A 24,882-nucleotide genomic window follows, 5' to 3' on the forward strand; every position below is an offset into this window, starting at 1 on the left:
CTGTGGGCATCAGCCTCAAGAGAAGACCCGTCCTCTGAGGGACAGAAGTCCAGGCCATGCTCATTAAAATGTCATGGGAAGAGGTCTGAAATACGAACCCTGTCCCAGTCTGGGCCTGTTTTGCCCTCAGGCCCATCCGTTCCCCTTCCCCTGGTGCCTCCTGCACGCTGCATTTTCCGCAGCCCTGAATCACCTGGCTCCTGCCTGCCTGGGTTTAACCAACAGGAGACACTGGCTGGAGCCTGGAGGGTGGAAGGCAAAGGCTGGGGTATTTCTTCCCACCTTCTCGGTCTTGGCAGGATCGATGGAGCAGCCGTGTGTCCCCTGTGGTGTCAGTTCCTGCCAGAAGGGCCCACTGTGGCTCCAGCTCCCACTGAAGGTCCCTTCCCCCAGGCACCAGCACGCAGGGCTGCCTTCCGGGGTCCCAGCCGCCTCAGGATGCTAGCAGCTTCCTGCTGTTGCTCATCTCTGGGCCACCTCCACGTCCTCCGTGTTATTTCTCTTACTCTCATACCACATGTGTAACTGGTGCCCTGAATTCAATTCCCTCTGTTCCACATTCTCAGAATGGTTTGTTTTCCTGGTTGGATACCAACAACAAATCCCAAATCTAAAATTCTCCAAGGGCCACTATTTGAAATCTCGGGTAATCATCCCTGATCTGACTTCTTCATGGATAATTCTATGTACCTGCGTCCAGGATGAAAAGCAATGAGTTCCCAGGGCCGAGAACAATTCTCTCCCTAACGACAGCTATGATTTCCTGGAGAAATGCCTAAGTGGGCACCTACTGAGCAATAATTCTTTATTTCATCCAATAATCCAGACCCCCAGTAGAAGGATTTCTCACCTACAACGTCTACTGTAATACTTCAGATTCTTCTACATTGAACATTACTGTCCAAATGCAAAACAAAATTGGTTTATCTTAAAAATGTCACCATTTACCCTGCTACATAACCAAAACACTGCTTTACAAACTGAAATAATGTCAAAGATGAGATAAAATTTTTTAAACTCCCCGAATCCCCAAAAACCCAACATAAAAGAAGGCTTTTATAAAGGATCATCAACTCTGAGACAGTCAGTGTCGCTAAATTCTTAATGCTTCGTAAAGATATCATCTCTAGGTATGTGTGAAAATCATTTTACCTTGGAGACTTCATAAGATTTGGTTCCAGTCAAACACAATTATTCCAGGATGTATTTCCGAATGACTCCAAATTCCCATTTGTAGCTGGGATCAACCATTTCTGCAGTTCCAAAAAGTTACTTAGTTTGGAAGACCTATTTAGAAAACAAAAAAGACAGGAAACCATTAGCATTTTCATGTTGAAATGATACAGATTTCCAGCAGGAAAATAATGGGGTTTTTTTTTCCAATGACGCCTGTGGTTGCAGGCAAGTGGTAGACCGTCAAACACATCCACATTCGTAAAGTGTGTCCCAATAGATGGGGTGGGGGAGGGGGAGATACAGAATTCTGCCCTCATTAACTAGCCACATACTAGTTAACAGAATATAATTTTAAAGTAGACATTCTTTCTGCAGCAAAGGCATCCCAAATTTGACAGAGGGTCCCAAACCACTCAGGATGCAGAATTTCACTCTCACATTTCATCAACCATGAAAACAAAATTGGAATGATCTAATCCCAAGAGTGCCACAGCTTGCCCAAGTTCACAGAGCAATGGAAAAGCCAGCATGAAGACCTGAGTTCCCAGCTTTGGATCATATAAACCTGAAGATGATGCTAAACGATTGGCAAGGATGTTTTTTGAAAAATGTTGATGGGAGGCAGAGGGCAAAAGTCATTCCAATGTAAAACTCCATACCAAAATACTAAAAAAAACCCAAAAAACAAACAAAAAAACCCCACAAAAACCCCACACTTGTTTGTTAATACCACAATTGAGACTCAACACGCTCCTTTAATGCAGACCTAAAAGGACTCTTCTACTCAGTGAAAACATTTTTTTCAAGAACTCAGATGATTCCTATCCAAGACATCTCAAGGGAAAAGACGTGAAACAAATAAAACTATACCATTTTTAACGTTGCCGGTTACATACCTCCCTCCCAGGGGTGGAGATCAGAGAGAAATAATGATGGGCATCAAAAATATTTCAGTTGCAGATATGACATAAACTCAGTGGGATGAGTACAGCTCAGTGGCAGAGTACATGCTTAGCATGCACGAGGTCTTGGGTTCAATCTCCAGTACCTCCATTAAAAAAAAAAATCCTTGCAACACAGTCTAATTACTATTGAATCCTGTTGAACCCATTACAAATTCACCACAAAACACAACTTAGATTGTGCTCTTCTTTGGATGGCCCTGGAGATAATTACAGATGTTTGCCTAAGGAACACTTCAGGTGACAGGCTTGAAGACCCTCAGCCCTTTGGGGCTACAGAAGAGAGAGAAAAGACCTTGAGTGATCAGCTCTATAGGAAGGAAATGGTTTTGAATAACTGGATAAATACGTTACTTGGGGAAAAAAAAAAACTGGCAACTGTTCATCTCTCAGATCCTCCAACTTTATTAAGTGTGTGTGTCCTGATGGACACCCAAGAGCACAATGTGACCTTCTGTTACTGGAAAGAAATACACAGTATAATTTATCAGAACCCATCATAATGAACTCCTCGTATATTGGAAACCAAAATGACCTTTCCCAGCTAATATTTACCTTGTTTTCTTCACACAAAGGGAACCACTGGGGATTCTTTTTTCAGTTCATTAAAAAATGGATCCATCAGTGAAATGTGATCTAATAGTTCGTCCACCAGACAAAAAGCCAGGAGCTTAATTTTAGGCTGAACAGTAACTTACTCACTTGGATTTTCCCAGTGTGTACTCTTGGTACTCGCTTGAAAGGATTAACTGTTTCATGTCGGTTCCAAACTTGAGTACGTTCAAGACCATCAATAACTGTGTGCGTGACACCAAAAGCCTTTCCTTCTGGTCACTTCATTTCCCTCCCAGTCGTCTCCCAGCAATAGCACAGTCCTTCCTATCATTCTGTTTCAAAAGTCATTCATTTTTTGTAATTGAAGTACATTTGATTTACGATGTTGTGTTAGTTTCTGGCGTGCAGCTAAGTGATTCAGTTATACACATATATTTTCTTTTTCATATTCTTTTCCATTATGGTTTATTATGGGATATTGAATATAGTTCCCTGTGCTATACAGTAGGACCTTGTTGTGTATCTATTTTATACACAGTAGTTTGAATCTGTAAATCCCAAACTCCCAATTTATCCCTCCCCATCCTCTTTGCCCCCTGTAACCATAGGTTTGTTTTCTATCTCTGAATCTTTGTTTTGTAAATAAGTCCATTTGTGTCATACTTTAGATTCCACATATAAGTGATACCATGATATTCGTCTTTCTGTGACTGGCTTACTTCACTTAGTATGACGATCTCTAGGTCCATCCATGTTGCTGCAAATGGCATTATTTCATTCTTTTTTATGGCTGAGTAGGATCCTACTGTATATAAATATACCTCATCTTCTTTATCCAATCATCTGTTGATGGACACTTAGGCTGTTTCCATGTGTTGGCTATTGTAAATTGTGCTCCTGTGAACATTGGGGTGCATGTATCTAAAAGTTACCAATTTTTAGAGTCTGGATGTTTACAATGATGAAAGACATTGTCCATATCTAGACTAAAACAAAAATTAACATGTCTAATCATTCTCAGAATGAACTAAAAACCCTCAAGATCTGGACGCGAGATTACATTCTTCATCTTTCACCTTACATGTTACTATCATGTGGAGACAGTCACTCTTTTACAACAAAAGAAACAGAATGCCTGTTTATGTTTCCTGGTACCAAGAAACTTGGAGGATCTAAGGCAGAGGAGACCATTCTTCATGTGTTTAATTTACTTCTGTTGTATACAAGAAGGAATTCTGCCTACGTTTGATTTCTTACCAAGGAAAGAGTGAAGCCCTCCCTCTCTTTCCTCTTAATGTGTTTGCCTTCACCATTAGTAGTAGAGTGAACTCCCTGAGAGGATTATGCTTTGGGAATGTGGTTATTTACTTGGAGATAAGCCCCCTCAGAACGTCTCCGGCATCAGTTTTGCTAAGCCCTCGTCACTCCACACGTTGTCCTTGTCATCCAAAACTCTACAGTGACAAAATATCACGGTTCCTTTTAAAATCAGAAAACACAGTGACCTTAAAGCTGAACCTAATCATGAGGGAAAAGTAGACTAACTCAAATTTGAGGGACATTCTGCAATGTCATTGCTCTGTAGCCTTTAAAAGTGTCCAAGTCATGAAAGATTAAAAAAAAAAAAAAAACCCTGAAGAATTGTTCCAAATAAAGGAGCAATACAGGGCAACTAAGTGAAATCGTGACCCTGTGCTGGATCTTGGGCCAGGAAAAATACCCACACACAGTCAGTGGCAGAATGAACTGTGCACACGTAGACATACACATGAACACAAACATATACACACACATACACACACATTCATCACACACATACACACATATACACACATACAGCTTTAAAGGACATTACTGGGACAAAACCGTTTCTAAACACAGCCTGTACATTAAATGGCAGGGTTGTATCAAACATCACATTTCCTGATTTTGATCATTATACTGCAATTAAGGGAGAGAATGTCCTTGCTTTTTAAAAAAACACACTGAAATACTTAAGAATAAAAGGGGCAAATATCTCCTACTTATTTTCAAAGGATTCTGGAGGGTGGTGGGAAGAGAGGAAAAAGGGAAAGGAAGGAAGAAAGAAAAGAGTGAAAGAATGAACATAAAAACAAATGAACAAAATGCAAGCAATTGGTGAATCCAGGTCGAAGGTATACAGGAAGGAGTTCTTTGTACTATGCTTTCAACTTTTCATTAAGTCAGAAATTTTATCAAAGTAAGACATTAAATATTCACTTAAAAAGGGGGGAGGGTATAGCTCAGCAGTAGAGCGCTTGCTTAGCATGTACGAGGTCCTGGGTTTGATCCCCAGTACCTCCATTAAAAAAATTTTTGTAATAAATAGATAAACCTAATTACCTTATCCTCCCCCCAAAATTCACTTAAAAGGCTTCAGTGTATCACATAGACTAAAATGATTTGGAACTTATCACCAATCTTAAACAATAAGGAAATTTGATAGTTGGAACGTTCTGGCTAATTCGATTCTCTTAGCACCCACCCAAGTCCCCAGAAGAAGTCATTTGTTTTTATTTAAAAAGCACTTACATAGTGCCTACTATGGGCCAGGCACTGTGTTAAACACTTTAAAATAATAACTCACTTAAAAGGAGGATTTATTTACATCCTGCCATACAGATGAGGTATAAGGGGACAGGGACTTGCCCATGGTCACTCAGCTAGCAAGTGGCTAAGCCAGGATTCAAATTCAAGCCATCTGGCACCAAGGTACCTACTGTTTCAATGCTTATAAAAATGTTTTCAAAAACTGTAAGGCCTTTTTCATGCTTTAGTAAATAGACTGAAAAGAATTCTTTCTTCAGGAATTCAAGACAATGGTAAACAAGCTAAAAATAAAAATTGTCTGCGGACCAACCTGTGCAGGCAACTGGACTGAATTAGCTACCAGACCCTAAGCTATTTTATATTAATCCCAAAATAAGTTCTGCCTCATCTCTGAAAAGCTGATGAAAAGCATGGTTCTCATTTGCTGCGGGGTTCGGGCTTACTGCCCATTTATTAAAGGCTTATGTCGTTTCCCAAATTAAGACCAAACATACAAAAATTCTGAAGACCTTGAGTGCTTAAGCTGCCATTTTTCAAACAGATGGGAAACAACCACACTTCAGGTCAGAACTCCTCGAAAACACTTCAGTAAAAACACAGCGGAGTCAGAATACAACACGTGAAGGCTAAATGACGTCTGTTCATGTCTACGAAGGAATTCAGCAGTGGAAACAAGACAAAACAAAATGGATTTTTGGTTGGTGCATCTGCTGAGACTCATTTCCTGGCAAACTCCAACTCAGAAGCATTTTTGCAACAATACAGCGAGGCAGACTGTGGCTTAATGAACAAAACAGACAGTCCACCAGCTACACATCCACACTGCCCTTCCCTGCCTGCCCACTCACCTAGCAGGTTTCCAAGTTTCATCTTGCATCACCTGTGGAGGGGGGGACGTCTGAATAATTAGCTATTTCCAGACTCGCCATCAGTTCATCTGAGCTCCCGGGTGGGATCTGCTGGGATGACCTGGTAACTGTGGTTCTCAGCCCCTCGGGTATCAGGGCGCAAGGAGAAATCACTCTTCCAGCTAACGATGTAAGAGGTGACACACCCTTCAGAGTTTAGACATTGCGGTAAATCATTTTTCCACGCTAATTTCAAACCGATCAAGACCTGTCACCACACTCTACCCTCTTCCCCGTTGTAAATTAGCAACCTGGGTTTGGGGAGTAAAAAAAAAGAGTTTTTTGTGAGTGGAAAGGGATGAAAAGATGGTCCCTCTAAGTCAGGGCTTTTCTGATAAGCAATTGAGATTTTGAAATAGAAGTTGCCTACCTACAATAATTCATCATTTCACCAGACAGAAGGGAGGAAAGATGCTTCCATTTCCAGTTGCTTGACTAACACAACCACGCTGAATTGTCTTCCAGAAATTGTCAAACAGCTTTTCCACAAAAGTACGCAAACTAAATTTAACCTCTTTCCTGACAAATTCACTCTGAAACAAGACAAGAATTAACAAGCCTTTTATTTTTAAGAGGGTGCTGATGAACGCAAATGTGTTTTATAGGTTATCGGCACTTCGGTGAATGTATTTCAAGCACTGATACAAGGTGGATGCTTCAGCTGGGCTGTCGCTTATGACTATCACAGGATGTGCGGAATGACTTTGTAATACAGAGCCCATTCACTGTCATACGTTAAAGTGGACACTTTTTCTGCCAAAGTGTGGTATATACGTGTCCTATATTGCTTTTTTATTGCTTGCTTTAAAACAACAATGAAGACTTTGCTCCTGAACCATTTTACAACATGCTAAACCATGTTCCAAGTGAGCCATTAAGGACAATAACTGGGTCCATTAAATATTAAAGAATTTTATAAAATTTCATAAATGGCATTTTTAATTTCGAGGCTTACCAAAACCATCTCGTTTAAACGAGGTGGTAGCGTTCTTCAAAAGGGACTTTCTGGTCAGAGATGACTTAGATAAATTAGATAGACACCCTGGGCTTTTATAAGGCTCACACTCTGTCATTTTAAGAACTGAGAAATTCCTTACAGCCTCGCGGTATCTTTATTTCAGTGCGGTGGCACATTCCTTTCTAATGGAAATATGGACAAACAGTGCATTTTGTTAATGAAGAAAAACTGGAGTGACCATTAAATGTACAAAAAGCAATCATCACTGAGTGATAGCGGTTCACGGAGAGCCAGCAGACATAAAACAGAGAAAACAAATGGCAAGTTACATAAAATAAAATGCACTCACCAAATTCAGGGACACCCAGCATGACCACACAGCTTGTCGTCCAAGGGAAAGCTGCCCGGGTCCGGGGCTGAACGCGTGTGAGCAGTGATGGCAATGGAGCCATAAATCTCTCAAGGACCAATTATCCTTACAGCAGAGAGTTTATTTCTTTTAATTAGACCAGTTTTTAATTGGAAAATTTCCTCTCGTTTCTCGTTTTTCAAAGAATCAAAGCAGAGTGTCCAAGGATTTTATCTAACACAGTAAACAGCCAACAGAATATTGTGGAGCCTACCCATAGGTTGCCAGGCACTTGAACTTGTGTCTAAAAATTTTTTACAGGATATGATCTCAGGTCTACACAACAGTCATAAAAATAAAGCAAGCCGCATGTAACCATCAGCAACAGCATCTCTACTATTTTAAGGGTTACAACGTGTGGGTGGGGTCATCCGTTCATTTACAAACAGAATGCAAATCTCTGGAGGGGAGAGATTTCTCTTCTACCCTAATCTCTACCTTAATGCCCTGCACATCATGGGTGTTGAATATGTCTTGTTAAATAAATGAATAAATGAAAATCTCTAGTTTTACTCCTAAATGAATGGTCAGTTCACTCCTATGCTCCCCTAACTCCTCACCTGTACACAAATACAGTTCATCTAGTCGATCATCAAGGTGCCTCCCAGGTGTAACAATGACTCAGAGCATTTTAGGGAAAATATGGTTAAGATTCAGCTACTGAGAACATACAGCTCATGGACATATATACACAGTAAATTCAACTGCAGCAGGATTACATAGCAAGAGAATGCCCATCACAGGCAATATTGGCCATGTTAATCCATTAGTGGGATAAATGCTTCTTAAAAGCTTAATCTAAACCTTTATTAAATTTCCAACCTTAAAATCATCTTTTGTTTGACAACAGTGCCCTCCTGTGGGCATAAAAGGAAGTCTTTTCACAGTGCTAGCATGTTAACTGATTCACAGTATAGGTTTTTATTATAATAAATACATGCTAAATTTTTATTATAATAAATAAATGCTAAAATTTGTATGGAAACACAAAAGACACTGCATAGCCAAAACAATCTTGAGAAAGAAGAATGGAGCAGGGGAATCGTGCTCCCTGACTTCAGACTATACTACAAAGCTATAGTGATCAAAACTGTGTGGTACTGGCACAGAAACAGACACCTAGGTCAATAGAACAGGATAGAAAGTCCAGAAATGGAACCATGCACTTCTGGTCAGTTACTCTACCACAAGAGAGGCAAGAACATACAGTGGAGAAAAGACAGTCTCTTCAATAAGTGGTGCTGGGGAAACTGGACAGCTACCTGTAAAAGACTGAAATTAGAAACTTCTCTAACACCATATACAAAAATAAACTCAAATTGGATTAAAGACTTAAATGTAAGACCAAATACTATAAAACTCCCAGAGGAAAACATAGGCAGAACTCTTGGACATAAATCACAGCAATGTATTTTTTGAATCAGTTCCTGGAGTAATGGAAATAAAAGCAAAAATAAACAAATGGGATCTAATTAAACTTAAAAGCTTTGCACGGCTAAGGATACCATCAACAAAATGAAAAGACAACCTACAGAATGGGAGAATATTTGCAAATGATGCAACCAACAAGGGACTAATTTCCAAAATATACAAACAGCTCATACACCTTAAAATTAAAAAAAAATAATAATAATTTAAAGAAAAAAACCCAAGCAACCCAATCAAAAAATTGGCAGAATACATAGATATGTCTCCAAGGAAGATATACAGATAGCCAACAAGCAGATAAAAGGATGCTCAACATCACTAACTGTTAGAGAAATGCAAATAAAAACTGGATGAAGTATTAAGTCACACCAGTCAGAATGACCATCTTTAAAAAATCTACAAATGATAAATGCTGGAGAGGATGTGGAGAAAAAGGAAACCTCTTACACTGTTGGTGGGAATGTAAATTGGTGCAGCCACTATGGAGGACAGTACAGAGATTCCTCAAGAAACTAAAAATAGACTTATCATATGATCCAGCAACTTCACTCCTGGGCGTATGTCCAGAGAAAAATATAATTCAAAAAGACACATGCACCCCAATGTTCAGAGGGAGAGAGCGAGAGAGGGAGCACCATTTACAATAGCCAAGACACAGAAACGATCTAAATGTCCATCAGCAGATGACTGGATAAAGATGTGGTATATATTTACAATGGCATACTACTCAGCCATAAAAAGGAATAAAATAATGCCATTTGCAGCAACATGGATGGACCTGAAGGTTGTTATTCTAAGTGAAGCAAGCCAGAAAGAGAAAAAATTGCCATGTATCACTTATATGTGGAATCTAAAAAAAAAAAGGGACATAAATGAAATTATTTACAAAACAGAAACAAACTCACAGGCATAGAAAATGAACTTATGGTTACCGGGGGCAAAGTCGGTGGGAAGGAATAAACTGGGAATTCAAAAATTGCACCTTTTGGGGATTGATGGAAATATTAGCTATCTTGATTGTTGTGGTAGTTTCATGGGTATATACATTATCAAAATTCATCAAATTGTACATCTGAAATACGTGGAGTTTACTGTACAGGAACCATAACACACTAAAGGTGTTTAAAAAAAGAAAGAAAATGCTTAAACTAAGCCTTTATTAAATTTCCAATCTTAAAATCACCTTTTGTTTGACAACAGTGCCCTCCTGTGGCCAAAAGAGGAAGTCTTTTGACAGTGCTAGCATGTTAACTGATGCACAGTACCGCCTTTTACTATAGTCAATACGTGTTTAAATTTTTTAATAAGGTCATAATTATAAACAGAATGCAAGCTATCCTTAAAGAAGCATAAGATACTATATAATTTACGTAACAATTTCACACTAAATGGCATCACATGCTGCTCCTTTTATACAAGGATAATGGAACTGTTGCATCAGTAGGTCATCCACTTTGGGTGTTTCCCATGAATGGGGATGACCTTGCATGGGTTCATCCAAACCCTCTGCGACCGACGGCTCTTGAGATCAAGCAAGATGCACCTGCAAGACCAGCTGGGACAAAGTTGCTATGCTTTCACTTTCTACTCCCACCTGTATAACTCATTTCTATAAATTCTGTCTCCTGGAGCGATCTTTTTAGAGCTGTACCAATCTGGTGAGAAGAAATGAAGGATGGAGATATGCTGTTAAAAAAAAGTTAAATCAGAATACAAGCATAGCTTCTAAATGATATAGTAATTATTCATATGGAAAACTGCACATAATAAACACAAGCAAAGCGCGGCTATTTATTGGTTCTCTCAGTGACTTCTGTAACACAAACCCTCACTACAGTCTATCAAAGCTCCCCAAGCCATTTGAAGATGCTCTCAACACTCAGCAGATATATACTGAAAGCATCCTGAGTACTGGCTTTATATCAGGACACACTGGGTGAAATCAAGAACACTTTCCGTCTACCCAAAAGTGACAAACTAACTGGAAATCATGAGGGCAGCCAAGAGAGTAGGGCATTAATATTTGGATCATCTTGTTGAAATGAGAGTATATTAGATACAGTGGATGAACTAAGATAGATAATGGAAGTTAAAAACACAACTCAGACATAGGAGCATAACCACAGGCTGCTATCTGTAGGCAGCCATGCACTCTAGGTTATTTCTTCTTCTTCTTCATCTGGGAAAGCCTTTTGGCTTTCAAAGCAGTTATCTTAAAACTACTCCTATGGTTTGACATCATCGACTCAGATAAAGTCCTGTGAGGCCATTGCTCTTATTCAGGCTCTAAAAAAGAAACAGCTCACATATATAATGCATTACAGCCAGAACCTGAGTTTTAAGTTTCTATGTCACGTTCATGTGTTCATGCCAGAACTCACTCATCACGCTTCATTCGGGTATCAGGGAAACACTCTGGCTGCAACTGTGCCCACATGACGAAACATGAGGTCATGATCCCATAATCCCAATGCACAAGAGATGCACCATACACTTTAGGAGACTTTTAAAGCAGAAAACCACAAGCGGCTAAGCCCTCAAGGTAATAAATGCACTCTCCATCCCCAAAAGGGAGAAAAGCGTGTGAAAACTACTTATCATAATCTGCTGCAGAACATAAAAATGCACGAAATGCAGATTTATCTTTGTGACCTACAGGATCTTTAATCTTTAATTAATATAACAGATTCTCCTGAAAACCCATCAATTACAGTCTATTCCAAAGGATTTTGGGTAACTGACGCCAGGGAGGCAGAAACAAAATTCCAACATGATCCAAGTGAAGTTTCCTCTGCCTGGAATGTAGAATTGAGACTGAGAGACAGCTAATCCTTCTGGAATAATCTGTTGAAGGAGGGAGATACACATCTGGGGGTTGGGGGGTGGTCGCCCTTCTCTCATTACCTGCAGGGGGAACAAAGAAATACCATCTTCACAGAGATGCAATTGGCACCGATGTGCAAAGAGCAGAGATGATGCAGGAGAGCATGATCACGTCTCTGAAGGTCGTTCTATTTTTTTTTTTTTGCCTTCCCTTGGCCTGCATCCCTCCCCTTAGATTCCAAGAGAACGGCTATAGCTTTTTGAAAAATAATAATTTTCACCTTTGACCTCAGTAGAGTGAATTTTTAATCCAAAGAGAATTCTCCCATTTCATAGATAGAAAAACTGAGCCCCCAGAAATAATATTCCCCAGGTTGCAAGGCTAAGAATCAGTAGTAGAGCAGGACTTTCTACAGAACCCTTCAGACACAAGAGCAACTCTGTCCAACTGGTAACCCCTAGCCACATGCGGCCACTGAAACGAACATAAATGAAGTTAAATTTAAAATTGAGTCCATCGTAGGCACTAGTCCCAGTTCAAGTGCTCAGCAGCCCCACCTGGTGGACAGTGTTGGTATTGCACTGAACTTCACCGCGATAGAACGTCCCCGCTGTAGAAAGTTGGTGGGACAGCGCTGGATCCCTGATCCTCCTCCTTTAAATCTGAAACAAACTGCAAAGGCTCACATCAACCGCTCTACTAAATGCAGAGGGATCCAGTGGAACGTGGGTAGATGTCTCGACATCGCAAAGCTTGGGTTCTCGTGCGCCCTGCTTCATACCCTTTCGATGGACAAATCATTGCACCTCTCTGAACCTCAGGTTCTTCATCCTGAAGATGGATTTTAATAATAGCTACTCAGGTTATTGTGGAGTTCAAATGAAGCGTGGCACAGGGAAGGGCTCGGCGGGCTGCAGCGGTACTAATATGAGTTGTTAGAATGAATCAGAGCAGCGGCTAATGACCACTTCCAGAGCCCTGGCTCTGCTGTGAGAGTTTTCTATGCATTAACTCACTTTATCTTCTCCATGTGCTTTTGAAGGGGTTGCTATCATTCTCCCATTTACAGAGGAGGAAATTTAGATACAGGAAAGCCACGCAACTTGCCCAAGCTCAGCTACCAAGGGGCAGAGCTGGGATCTGAGCCCAAGATTTGGAGGCTGTGCCCTCTCAACTACTGGGTACTCTGCCTCTCCCGTATCTAAAAAATGCACATTCATCCCTCCTCCCTTCCCTCTCACCACCATTTTTTCAGTTCATACCTATATAGTTCAGTTTGTAAACGCACACCCTAGTTATAATCTTGTCTTTTGGGCTCTCTCTTCTAATATTTTTACTTTGTGTGTATATATTTTTGTACCTGGACATGAGACTTGCTGGACACAAAAACGTTTGATGTCAAATCAAAAAGCAGGCTTGTTCCCTGTATGACACTCTGCAGAGTAGTAATCAGTTAACAGATCCTGCTTAAGAAAACCTGACAAACCAAGTTAGTACAATCACTTTCTGAAGTATTTTCAATCTAATAAGTAATTTCAGACATCATTGGTTCTCCCAATCAATGGCCATTTCTATAATAGATGAAAGGAACCAAAAAGAAAAAAGTAAATAAAAGCAGAGACAGGACTCCTGAGAGCTAACATCCTGGCGTCATCACTCTCATCATTAGCATTTATCCAACCTGTCGCATGGCGACACCATGCGAGGCAACGGTTTCCTTCAATCAGCATTTGCAAAGGCATCTCTCACGAGACAGGTGTGGGAGCAAAAGACCGTCACCCACCCAGCAAACGAGAGCTTCAGCAAAGGCCTGAAAGCAACTGCCAATCCCAAGAACAGGGTTTATGAATCTGGGGTCCTTGAAGAGGATTCAGGGGACCATGAACTGGGATGGGGGGAGGCGGGGAGAAATGACATCTTTATTTTCACGAACTTCTGTTTGAAACTCATCATTCCCATCAATCACAAATGTCAGCAACAAACCGCAGGGGTACTGAGCAGTTCCTCTGACTTGAACACAAACAGAAACCACAGGTATTTTCAGGTCACGTTACAGTGTGTGGCAAAGATCTCAAAGCACGTGCCTATCACAGCCCCATAATTAGATAGTTAATCCATCTGCCTGGAGACCGTGTTGTTTAAGGCATTAACACAGAAGCACACGTGTTCTGTAGCACAAAGTATTTTAACATTTTGATCACTGCATTTCTGTATTGTTGGCTTCCTTTATAATTCTATGAACTGTTTCATAATATTATTCTGACACAGGATCCACCGGATTTACCAAAGCTGCCAAGAGACTCACGGCACCGAAGAGGTTAAAGGAGGTACATCCTAGGAGCTGGCAAAGCCGTATCTTCAAGGTGCAGTGTCACAGCTGCCTCCTCCCTCTTGCCCTCTCCCGACCCTACATTAGCTGAACCTTTCACCCATCAATTCTGCCCGTACTGACATAGGAAGTTTGAAAAGGAAAAAAAATGACAGATGATACAATGACGTCTGTGCAAGGCATAAACCAGCCACAAAAGTACCAGGTAACAATTGCAGAATGATTTGGGGAAGGTTTGGAAAAAAAAAAAAAAACAATTTGCCTGGTACAGAAAGAACCATCATTTCAAGTACTTCTTGCAACCACTATCTGTAATGTATTCCAACTTGCGAGTGTAGAAATGGCCTCATTATCTCCACTGAGGTCCTTCAGAAAGTCTGTTTCAAAGCAAGCACCTCCTAAAGTTAGCCCACGACCTAAAAGCCGGTGCTATAAATACCCACGGCCTGGGAAAGCAACGGGCAAGCTCGACTCCACGACTGTGTCTTCAAGAAAGGAACGGGGAGGGCTGGAGGCCAGCAGATTGCTCAGTGCACAGCTGTAAGAAAAAGGAGGTGAAGTTTCTAGATCTTTAGGGGAACAGGTCTCAGAAGTCCAAGGGGAAAGGGACCCTTGTCATTTGGAAAGAGATAAATACAGCAGGCACACATTTGTAAAGAGGTCCATCAAAGTTTCCCCATTGATATGGTAAGCATCTTCGCAGGGTATGAAAAAGGGCAGGCAAGAGTGGAGTGCCATTATCGATGTGAATGGAGTCTTGGGGTGAGTTCTCCCCAGAGCAGAGCCTCAGACAAGGACGGAAGGTGGGAGCCTGGGACTCGGGTTGCTGGTGGGAGTGATGGCAGCTGGATTCCCCCAGGACCTCCCAAGAAGCATAGAGAACGGCTTCCAGAATCACCCACCCAGGGACCGGAGGTGGGGGCGTTTACACATCAGGTTTCCATCAGAGGCATTAACTCCCAGGCTCTTCTGGGCAGCCTCGGTTTGTGTGCCACTGCATCAGAGAAGGCCCCCGGAGGGAGGGGGAAAGATGCTAGAGACAGAACCTGAGCTGTTCGTACCAGCTGGTACCTGGTGTCCCATCCCTCTGCACCCCACAGGTCCGCCCAACATGCTGAGGACCGTCCTCTGCAGCCGTAGGAGCTGAGGGATGGGACACGTGGCACCAGAGGCGTCTGCTACCCAGAGAGAAGGTGGAACGTAAGCTTTTTTCTTCCACGGTAGCTTCCCCACTGCATTAACTTTTTTTCATTTTTTGTTTCAGTTTTATTAACATATAATGGACATACGGCACTGCATACGTTTAAGGTGTACAGCACAATGATTTGACTTATGTACAGCATGAAATGGTCACCACAGTAACTTCAATGAACACCCACCATCTCAGATGGATATGTTCAGGAAAGAGAAAACACATATGCATTTTGTCCTTGTGAGATAACAACTGTTAAAATTTAGTCTCTTAACAACTTTCATAAATAACACACAGCAGTGTTAATTACACTTATGTTGTACATTACACCCTTAGTACTTACATCCGGAAGAACTTATATCTTTTGACTACCTTCCTCCAATGCCCCCTCTCCCCCCACCCCCTGCCTCTGGTAACCACAAATCTGACCTCTTTTTCTATGAGTCTGTCGGTTTGTTTCTGAACTGTAACTGACCTACAACACAATGTTAGTTTCTGGTATACAACATAGAGACTCGGTATTTCTGTACATTTGAAAATGATCATGATAACGCTCGTTACGGTAAGTCACCATACAGAGAAACTACATAGCTACTGATGGTGTTCCCCTATGCTGTACACTTCACACCTGTGACTCGTTTATTTTGTAACTGAACGTTTGTACGTCAATCTCCCTCACCTATACCTGCAGTGAATTTTAAAATTCGTTCATGCACCAAATATTTCTGAGCCCAAACTATGTGCCTCCAGGCACTGGGACAGAGCAGTGAACAGAACGGGAGAGGTCTGTGCGCTCACACACCTTGTATTCTGACAGCAGCCATTTGAAAAATGAGTGTTCCAGATAATGACAGAAAGAACGAAGAGGAAAGCAGAGAGGACAGAGGGGATCACGTAGCAAGGGTAGCTAGGAATTGTTGTCTTGACTTGGAGCCTGAAAGAAGAAGAGTCAGTCCTAGGACTTGCAAAGGAAGAGCTTTTAAGTACAGGGCACAGCACATCCAAAGGCCCTGAGGTGCAAAGAAGCCATTTAGTGCCCCAGTCAGTGCAATCTCCCACAGGGTGGGTGGAGGGGAGCATTTATTACAATCAGGAGTTCTCCTCCATCGGACAGCAAGCGTACTGTGGAAATCTGTTTTCAGATAGAAACGAGCTCTGGACAGTATACAGGGTCCTCCCTGCAGGCACACTTCCAGCCAAACTGAAGTCTTCCTTTTCGTTTTTCTTTTTTTTCTTTTCTCACCATATTTTCATCCAAGGATCACTGAACTGGGAGTTTCACAGTGTTAACCAGGCTGGAACCAAAGTGCAAATTCCAAACTGCCTATAGCCCCAGGGCATTTGGGCAAGGGGGAAAAAACAAATGTAAACCATAAGGTACCTTCACATCTCAGCAAGAGAAGATAAGGAGCAAGATGGGATCGGTACCCAAGATGTGAAATAATGCTCTGTGTACACAGCCAGCCGGATAAGGAAGCAGGATGGGGACCCCAAGCTCCTCAAAGGCTCAAGGGTCCCTCCTCAAAGTGGCCAAGCCAGCTCTGCATCCTTGTTCCTTCTCACATCCCGGGTGATGATACATCGATTTCAGCAAGACAGAAAATCAGGTATTGATTTCCTGTGTCCCTCTCTGGGCATTAGAATTGAAATTCTCGCCACCTGACTGCCCTTTAATTTCAATTATCTGGGGCCTTGTAGCCTCGAGAGGCAGTATGCAAATCGTAGCTGCCACTATTAGAGGGCTTTTACTTAGTATAAACTATGTGCCAAATAGCACCCTGGAAACTTGTTCTATACATTAATTCATTCGAGTCTTGCAACAGCCTCCTAAGATCGGGACCTCTTTAGAGGACTTTCAAACACAGCTGGGATTTGAACCAGCAGGGTCTTAGTCCGGAGTCCCTCTCCTGCCCACAAGCTCTGAGGCTTTGTTAGATCCGTGGGGACTGCACTGCTGACTTTCCGTGGTGATGGCGTTTTGAAGGTGATGGAAGCCCAACTATAGAGAAAACCCTGTATTTCATACAGAACTCGCTGCCATCAGAAAATCAGTTCCCATAGTATATTGCACCCACCTTGAAAGGGTCTCGATAAAGTGATTTTAACCGGGGGGGGGGGGGGGGAAGGCAAGGGAGAGAAGATTTAGAGAAACTGATCCTCCACTAGTACCCACAGTAGTCCAGAAAATTAATGCTCACTGTCCAAATAGAAGGTGGCAGCATAGATATGCACCGACTGCCATTCTCAAAATAATAGCTTTCTATCTAGCTGCCTCCTTTAAAGTCATCCGCTTTGGAGAGTGCCTCGATCCTCAAATGAAAAATCTTCCAGCCTCTGATATGAGTGTCAGGAAGGCAAAAGGCTGGAATGAGCTGAGCCCAGCAGAAAACGCATGAAACCACAAAAGGGCTATTTCTGTCACGCTCAGGGCAAGGAGAACACCACCAAGGCACTGGCCTCCTGCTTGGAGAGGGTAGCGGGACACACCTGGGTGACAGCAGGTGGAATTACCCAACCTCCAGTCTGCATCTGTGTTCTGTCAAGAGGGATGAGACACTTTCCGTCAAGAGTAGAGGGGCCACCGGCTAGAGGGAATGGAGGTCCAACACAGGGGCTGCGATGGTCAGAGTGCCTGCCCTCTCCGAATGAGCCCGAGCCTCCTGGCCCTGATGAATTACACTCCATGTCACTGATGGCAGGAGGCGGGAGGTGGCAAAAACATCGTTGGCAAACTCTGGAGGATCCTGGAGAACAGGAGACAGACCAGCAAATGAAGAGGGACGAAACGAGCAGTCCTGCCAATCAAAAATCAGTAGGCATCTGCCAGTCTCACCAAAAAAAATTCTTCAGTGCCATTATTCACACGGGGGCTGGGGTGGGGGCGGGGAGCAGCAATGTTTACTTGGAATCAGCACGGATTCACTAAGAATAGCTCATACCAGGCAATGCTCACTGCCTTTCTTCATAGTCACTGGAGTTGGCAATCAAGAGACTATTACAAAACTTACGGTTACCAAAGGGGAAAGGGGGAAGGAAGGGACAAATTGAAAGTTTGGGATTTATAGATACTAACTACTGTATATAAAATAGGTAAACAACAAAGACCTACTGTGCAGCACAGGGAACTATATTCAATACCTTGTAATAACCTATAATGGAAAAGAACCTGAGAAAAGAATATATATATAGATATCTATATCTATCGCTGAATCACCTTCCGGTACACCTGAAACTAACAAACATTGTAAATCAAGTATACATCAAAAAAAAAATTATAACAACAACCAAAAAAGAAACTGTTCTGGTCATAAAAGCTGGAATTCAGCAAGATACTCTAAGTTTTCATATAATTCCAATGCAAAGATATAAAGAAATACAGGCTAGACATAATGAAAATAAGTAAGCTAAATAACCCACTAACCGTTTCCCTCTCAAAGTGCTGCTAAGTTACACCATGTCACGTTAGAATGCAGTCTCCGATGGTTCGCCACTGGGCTCCACCCAGAGCCCCGGCCTGCTCATCTCCTGTGGATACCTTGGATAGCAATGCTGCCGGCATTCCGCTCAAATCTGGGGATGACCTGAAGCTTGGAAGGATAACCACGATTCTGAAATGTGGGAAGCAAAATTGGAAAAATTCCAATACAGTGACCGATCCATTAAAACCTAACAAAATGAAATTCTCCAGAGGTAAATGCAAAATATGAAGCTTGGGTCTCAAAACAGAAGCAGACGAGTACAGGGAAAAAGAAATACTGCTTTCTAGTGTCACACGGGTAATGATGGCTCATAAATATCTTGTTGACTCTGAATTTAAAAAGAGAAATGCAAGATGGCTGCTAAAATTGTTCCTGTGATTTTATGTTCCATTAGTAAATGTCTATTACTTAAAACCAGAGAAGGGATATATATAGTTCAGCAATACTCGGAATTAGCTGGACCACAACAAAAGACATTACAGAATTCAGTTCAGTGCTAGGCTGCCAGCGTTCCTTCAGCATCCATGCCCGGGATGGAGAAGGAATTCCAGCCCAGCCCCAACTCAGACCACTTCCCACCACGAAGAAATGTTCTATTTCTCCACTGCAGCAGTGACTACCCACTGAGCTCTTTGTATGTGGCTAATGTGGCCAAGGAACTGAATTTTTTTGTTTGTTTCATTTAATTCTAATTAATTCAAATGTATGTAGGCACTCCTGGCTACTGTATTAGGCTGCACAACTTTAGACAAAGCCATATGCCAAATGCGGGTAGTGACCGGGAGGTTAGCATCCTTGGGAAAAAAGACTGAGGGGAACAAAATGACAACAGGACTTAACATCTGAAGTGCTGTCTCGTGGAAAGAGGATTCAATATTCTTTTGAGCCCACGGGGCAGAACTAGGACTTAAGAGAAATTAGGGTAAGCTTAAGTTCATGGTTGTGTAGAAATAAGTGTTTAATAATTACAACAACATCAGTACCACAGGGAAGAACCCACCATTAGCGGACTCACCCCCCAGCACCCAGCACGCTGCCTGGCACTGTGGAGGCTCTCAGGAAGTACTTCTACTGAATAAGGAAATGAATCAGTCAGTCAATGAAAAGGAAAGCTGTCCAAATGGAACACAGATGTCTCAAAAGATAATTAATTCCCCAAGTCTGAAAGCCCCAGAGCAGCTGGCTGACCACTGGCCAGGGATACTGTGGAAGAGCTGGGCATCCACCAAAAGGCAGCCAGGCTAGATGACGTTTAAGGTTTTTCCAGATCTGCTAAGAGCCTTGTGTCCACCATCAGACAGAACTGGGTTCAAATCCTGCCACTCACTATTTGTGTGTCTGTATTAGACACCTAATGATGGGTAACAGATTGCTACAAACTTGGTGACTTCCAGCAGCACCCTGCATTATGTCATAGTTTCTCCAGGCCATGAGTCTGGGCATGGCTTTGCTGGCGGCTCTGCTTAGGGTCTCATGAAGCTGCAGTTCAGACATCAGCCAGGGCCGGGTTCTCATCTGGAGGCTTAACCAGGGAAGAATCTGCTTCCCCGCTCACGTGGCTGTTGGCAACATGCCTTCCTTCATCCTAGTGGTTGCAGGACTCAATGCTTCAGGACTGTTTGCTGGCTCTCAGGCAGAGCCACCCTCACCTCCCAGAGGTCATCTGAATTCCTCTGCCACACGGCTTCCCCAACATGCCCGTTTACACATCCCCAAAGCATCAACGAGAGTCCGCAGGGCAAACCTGCCAGCAAGCAGAGTTCCCACAATCTAACATAATCATAATGGGGTGACATCCCCTCACCTTTGCTGTGTTTCACTGGTTAGAAGCAAGTCAAGTCCTGCCCACATTCAAGGGGAAGCAACTGCAGAAAGCTGTGAACACTAGAAGGCGAGGGCCATGTGAGGCAACCCTACCATCTGTCTGTGACCATGACCTTGGCAAGTCACTCAGCACACTCCAGCCTCTCTTCTATAAAAATGAGGGCCTTCGTAGCACAATGGAGACGTTATAGGCACAGCTGATACACAAACTCACTTTAGAATGTAGCCAAGGTCAGGAATGTCTCCACGATACTGTTTAAACCTCACAGCAACCAATCTAGTAGGAGAGATTTAAGTTAAAGAGGCTTAAGATTAAGCCAACCCTTTAAGCCACAGAAATACTGAAGAATTCTCAACCCATCATCCATCTGTAGAACTTGATAGTTATAAGCAGAATTCATTCAACATTCATTTATTCAACAAATTTGAATGCCCAGATTTCTGCATGGAGACATTCCTTTTGTTCCCTCCTATGAAACAGCTCAGTGATTCTTGAACATTAGGGATAAGGACTCTTCTACAGGGCTGTACACAAAAATAGTTTATGGGATTTTTCAGGGAGTAATTCTGACTGTATATAAGTTTTCCTTTACACACCTAATTAAGCACCAAATGCCATGGGCAATCAGATTTCACCGTCCCAGCCTCCTAGGTGTATCCTAATAAAACATCATTAAAAGGGTAACTTCATGCTTGGTACTTAATTAAGTGTTTGGTGAACATCAACTCTTACCTCCTATTAAATTACTAAGCATGTAAAAAAGATCTGATGATAGATTTCGCCTGATATATTTGCTCAGTTTAATTTCACATTCCCAAAAAGAGGGTCAAACTCAGTATCTTTCTCCTCTGCTGAATTTGCATTTCAATAACCGTAGCCCCAAAACACGGTAAGGGCACTGCTCACATATTTCGAGCAGCTTGCTGCTGAGAGCAAAGACGCAGCTGATGTTCCAGAGAAGAGCAATTATGCCAAGCCCATCGATAAAATGAACTGTAAAGATTAATCCTCCATAATCCATTTTTTTCCTACAGCAGCCTGCAGTTGAAGATTTCTTGCAGGCTTGCGTTCGCCCAAGCCTCTATCAACTTCTCACAAGACAAAGACAAAATATCAACAATTAAGAGGTGTTGTCTGATTAGAGGCAAATGTTCTTTAAAAAAAAAAAAGATTAACATTCCCTGTGGACTTTGGATTGAGAGAATAAAGAGAAAGGGGACACTAAGAGAGGCATTACGTGTGGGGCACTGTGGGGGACAAGGTCCCCATGCCGGGTCGTTCGTATCTAACACCCAACCTGGAGATGGATATGAGCGACTCTTTCACAGACAGAGAAACAGAGGCTGTGAGAGGTTAAATGGTTTGCCCAGAGCCACACACACACCCACACACCCCAAGAAGCCAGTGGAAGAGACCCTCAGAAGAGGATCCCCTAATACAGAGCATGTCTCCAACACAGCAGAATCCTCAAAACTATTTGTTCAATAGAGATTTGAAACTCTTCTCCGTGCTGGACACCACCACCCACAGCGTATAAATAAACCAGAGAACCAATAAACAGGTGGGACACAGAAATACAAATAACCTTGGGGTAGCAGGTAAGGGGGCAGGGAGGGAAGGTGGCTTAATTTATACCAATGTGTCACAAAAATAAGTGCCACAAACCTTCGGAGGGACGGTGTATGTATGTTTGGATGTACATGTCAGCAGATGGGGTGGCTCTGGCTCAAAACCCTTATGAGCAGTAATGTTTCTCCCCTACACGTGGCGCTCTAGCGCCCAGCACATCAGCCCAAGCGCTGTGGAATCATTTCAATTCTCCGCACCTCACCTCCAAGACATCACTCCCCTCCCGTAAGCTCCCCTGGATCAATGTCTCATCCGCTACGTTCGAGTGAATCACTGATCCTTCTCCTTCATTCTTCTGGTCCAGGCTCACAGAATATTTCCCGCACCTTTATTCCATTATTGCCATTCTATTATTTCCCCCGTTGTCTGTTTCCCACCTCCCAAGACATTAAAGAGAAGCCCACCCTTAAAGGGCATTACGAGCCAATTTCCTTTTCTTCACCTGCCAGGGTCCCTTTAATCATGAAACATCAAGAAAGACCTGCCAACCAAAATCCCTCTTCCACTCTTAGCAGTCCCATCGAATCAAATCTGGGCCTTTTTATTTGCCTGCTGCAGAATAGTTCATCAAAAGAAAGGGGAGAGGAGGTGCTATGATTAAAAGACCACAGCAGCTCAAGGACGCAACCAAGATGTTAGATGCCTGATTTAACTACTGGCCACTAATTAAATGCAAGACAGTGGTATTAATGCAAAATGGGACGAGCAACACTACACTGGTTTTTTTTTTTTCTTCTGCACAGTGGACACACCTGATTTCCCCCACCCCCACCCGGCTGCGATTTCAGAGTGTTTGGGGCCAGATGAGCAAGCAAGCAGGACGCCGTTAATCAGCCTTTGCTCCTCCGTGTGTGCGCTGCATTCAGAGAGAATTCAGAACAACGGCTTCAGCTCAAAACTGGAGGACCAAGGTGCTGCTGGCTTCCGTTCAAGTGCTCTTGGATTCACGGCTGTTCTTTTAAACCCCAAGAGCTCACACTCATTCCTTCTTCTGTTAGAGCCTGAAGATGGGAAAGCCCCAAGAACGCCCTCTCTGGGATTCAGGAAACCACTAGAGATTAACAGAGTCGAAGGAAAAGACCCCGGGCTCCCTGACATTTCCCTCTGGGTGGCTCTCACTTTGGGGGTTTGAGGTTACTTACTCGGGTTCCTAATGCAAGCTGGCTGCCGGGAGAGCCATGATCGCAGGCAGTGGGGGAGGGAAGCTCGCCCCCAAATATCCCCCCAGGCAGGTCTTGGGGTTATTACAGAATTGTCTGTCCTAGAGAAGCGAACATGGGAAGACTGTCAGCTGCCGGGTCAGTTGGTCCAACAGCCCTAATGACAGAATAACAACCAGCAAAATAAGTAATCAGAAACACAACGGCTCGTCTCTAATGAAAACTTCCTGTGTGTCAGGCACTGTGCCGTGAGCAGTACAGGCACGTCTCACCCAGTTCTCACCCAATGTTCCCTCTGTGTAGTGGATGAGGACACCTGAAAGGGCTCACAGTCATTTGCCCACAGTCATTTGCACAGATAAGGCTGAAGCCAAGATTTAAAGCCTGGCAAGTGACACCAGAGCCCAGTCTTCCAAAGGCCACCCAGTTCTGCCCCTTCCCGACTTGGTGGAGGGCGCGGGGGAGGCAGCCCTGCCGGATGGGATGGCAGAGAGCCCGGGAAGAGGGGGAAAGGTGTGCTCGAAGGGCAGGGAAAGGCCGACAGAGATGCAGCTTGTTTATTTAGCAGAAGAATTCAGAGCACAGCCTTTGGAACCACACCTCCTGGGTTCAAACTCCAGCTCCAACTGTGTGCTGCTGGGGGTCCGTTTTCACTGCTGCTCTTCGCTCACCCTCTCTCGGGCACGGGGTCCTACACAGCAGTAACTGTCTGGAGAAATCAGGGTCATTCATCTGAATGTTTGAAAGACACTGTCAGCGAGGGACAGAGAGAGATGGAAAAACAAAGACAGAAAGAAATGCAAGCTCTGTAAGTTACTAGCCGGCGACCCTGGCCAAATGGCTTCATCACTCTGTTCCTCAGTTTCCTCATCTGTGAAATGAAGACAATAAGCCTGCTCACCCCAGTTAGAAGGGCTGATATGGTCAGCGGACTCGGAATAGTGTTTGGCACAGGATATGTGCTATATAGGTGTTAACTGGGTTTTATTTTTATTTAACAATTCTGGCAAGACATAGTCCCGGCTCAAGCACCCAGTCTGAAAAACACAAGGCTATGGAACAGAAGGTGTATGTCGACCAAAAACACGTGTAAGAATGTTCACAGCAGCCGAACGCACGGTGCCCAAAACGCAGAGGACACCCAAATGTTCAGCACTAGGAGGATGAGGAGAGTGGCTCATTAACACAATGAAACAATACGCAGCAATAAAGAAGAATTACCAGCTGACCAAAAAACTCAGACAGGAAAGACTACATACTGTATGTTTCCATTTATATGAAGCTACGGAAGAGGGAAAAATTAAACTCTGTTGGCAGAGGTGGACTAGTAGTCATTTAAGAGGGGTAGGTATGACCAGGAGAAGGTACAAGGGACCTACCCGCATGCTGGACATTCTGCATTCTCTTTAAAGAGTGGTTTCCTGAGTGTGCACGTGTCTGGCAGGGCCATTCAAGATGGCTGCACCCTTGCTCCCTG

The 24,882-nt window shown here is 43.0% G+C and overlaps 1 protein-coding gene across 2 annotated transcripts in view; it reads right to left on the reverse strand.

The window, feature by feature from the left end:
- Positions 1 to 24,882, reverse strand: part of TAFA4 (TAFA chemokine like family member 4) — a 147,444-nt gene that overhangs the window by 106,121 nt on the left and 16,441 nt on the right. For both annotated transcript variants that reach the window (XM_072941669.1, XM_072941670.1), the window contains exon 2: positions 1,153 to 1,287. In XM_072941669.1, the coding sequence (XP_072797770.1) occupies positions 1,153 to 1,166 (14 nt within the window). In that variant the 5' untranslated portion in view covers positions 1,167 to 1,287. The remainder of the gene's footprint in view (positions 1 to 1,152; positions 1,288 to 24,882) is intronic.

Source organism: Vicugna pacos, chromosome 17 (genome assembly GCF_048564905.1).
Source record: "Vicugna pacos chromosome 17, VicPac4, whole genome shotgun sequence".
Taxonomy (NCBI): Eukaryota; Metazoa; Chordata; class Mammalia; order Artiodactyla; family Camelidae; genus Vicugna; species Vicugna pacos.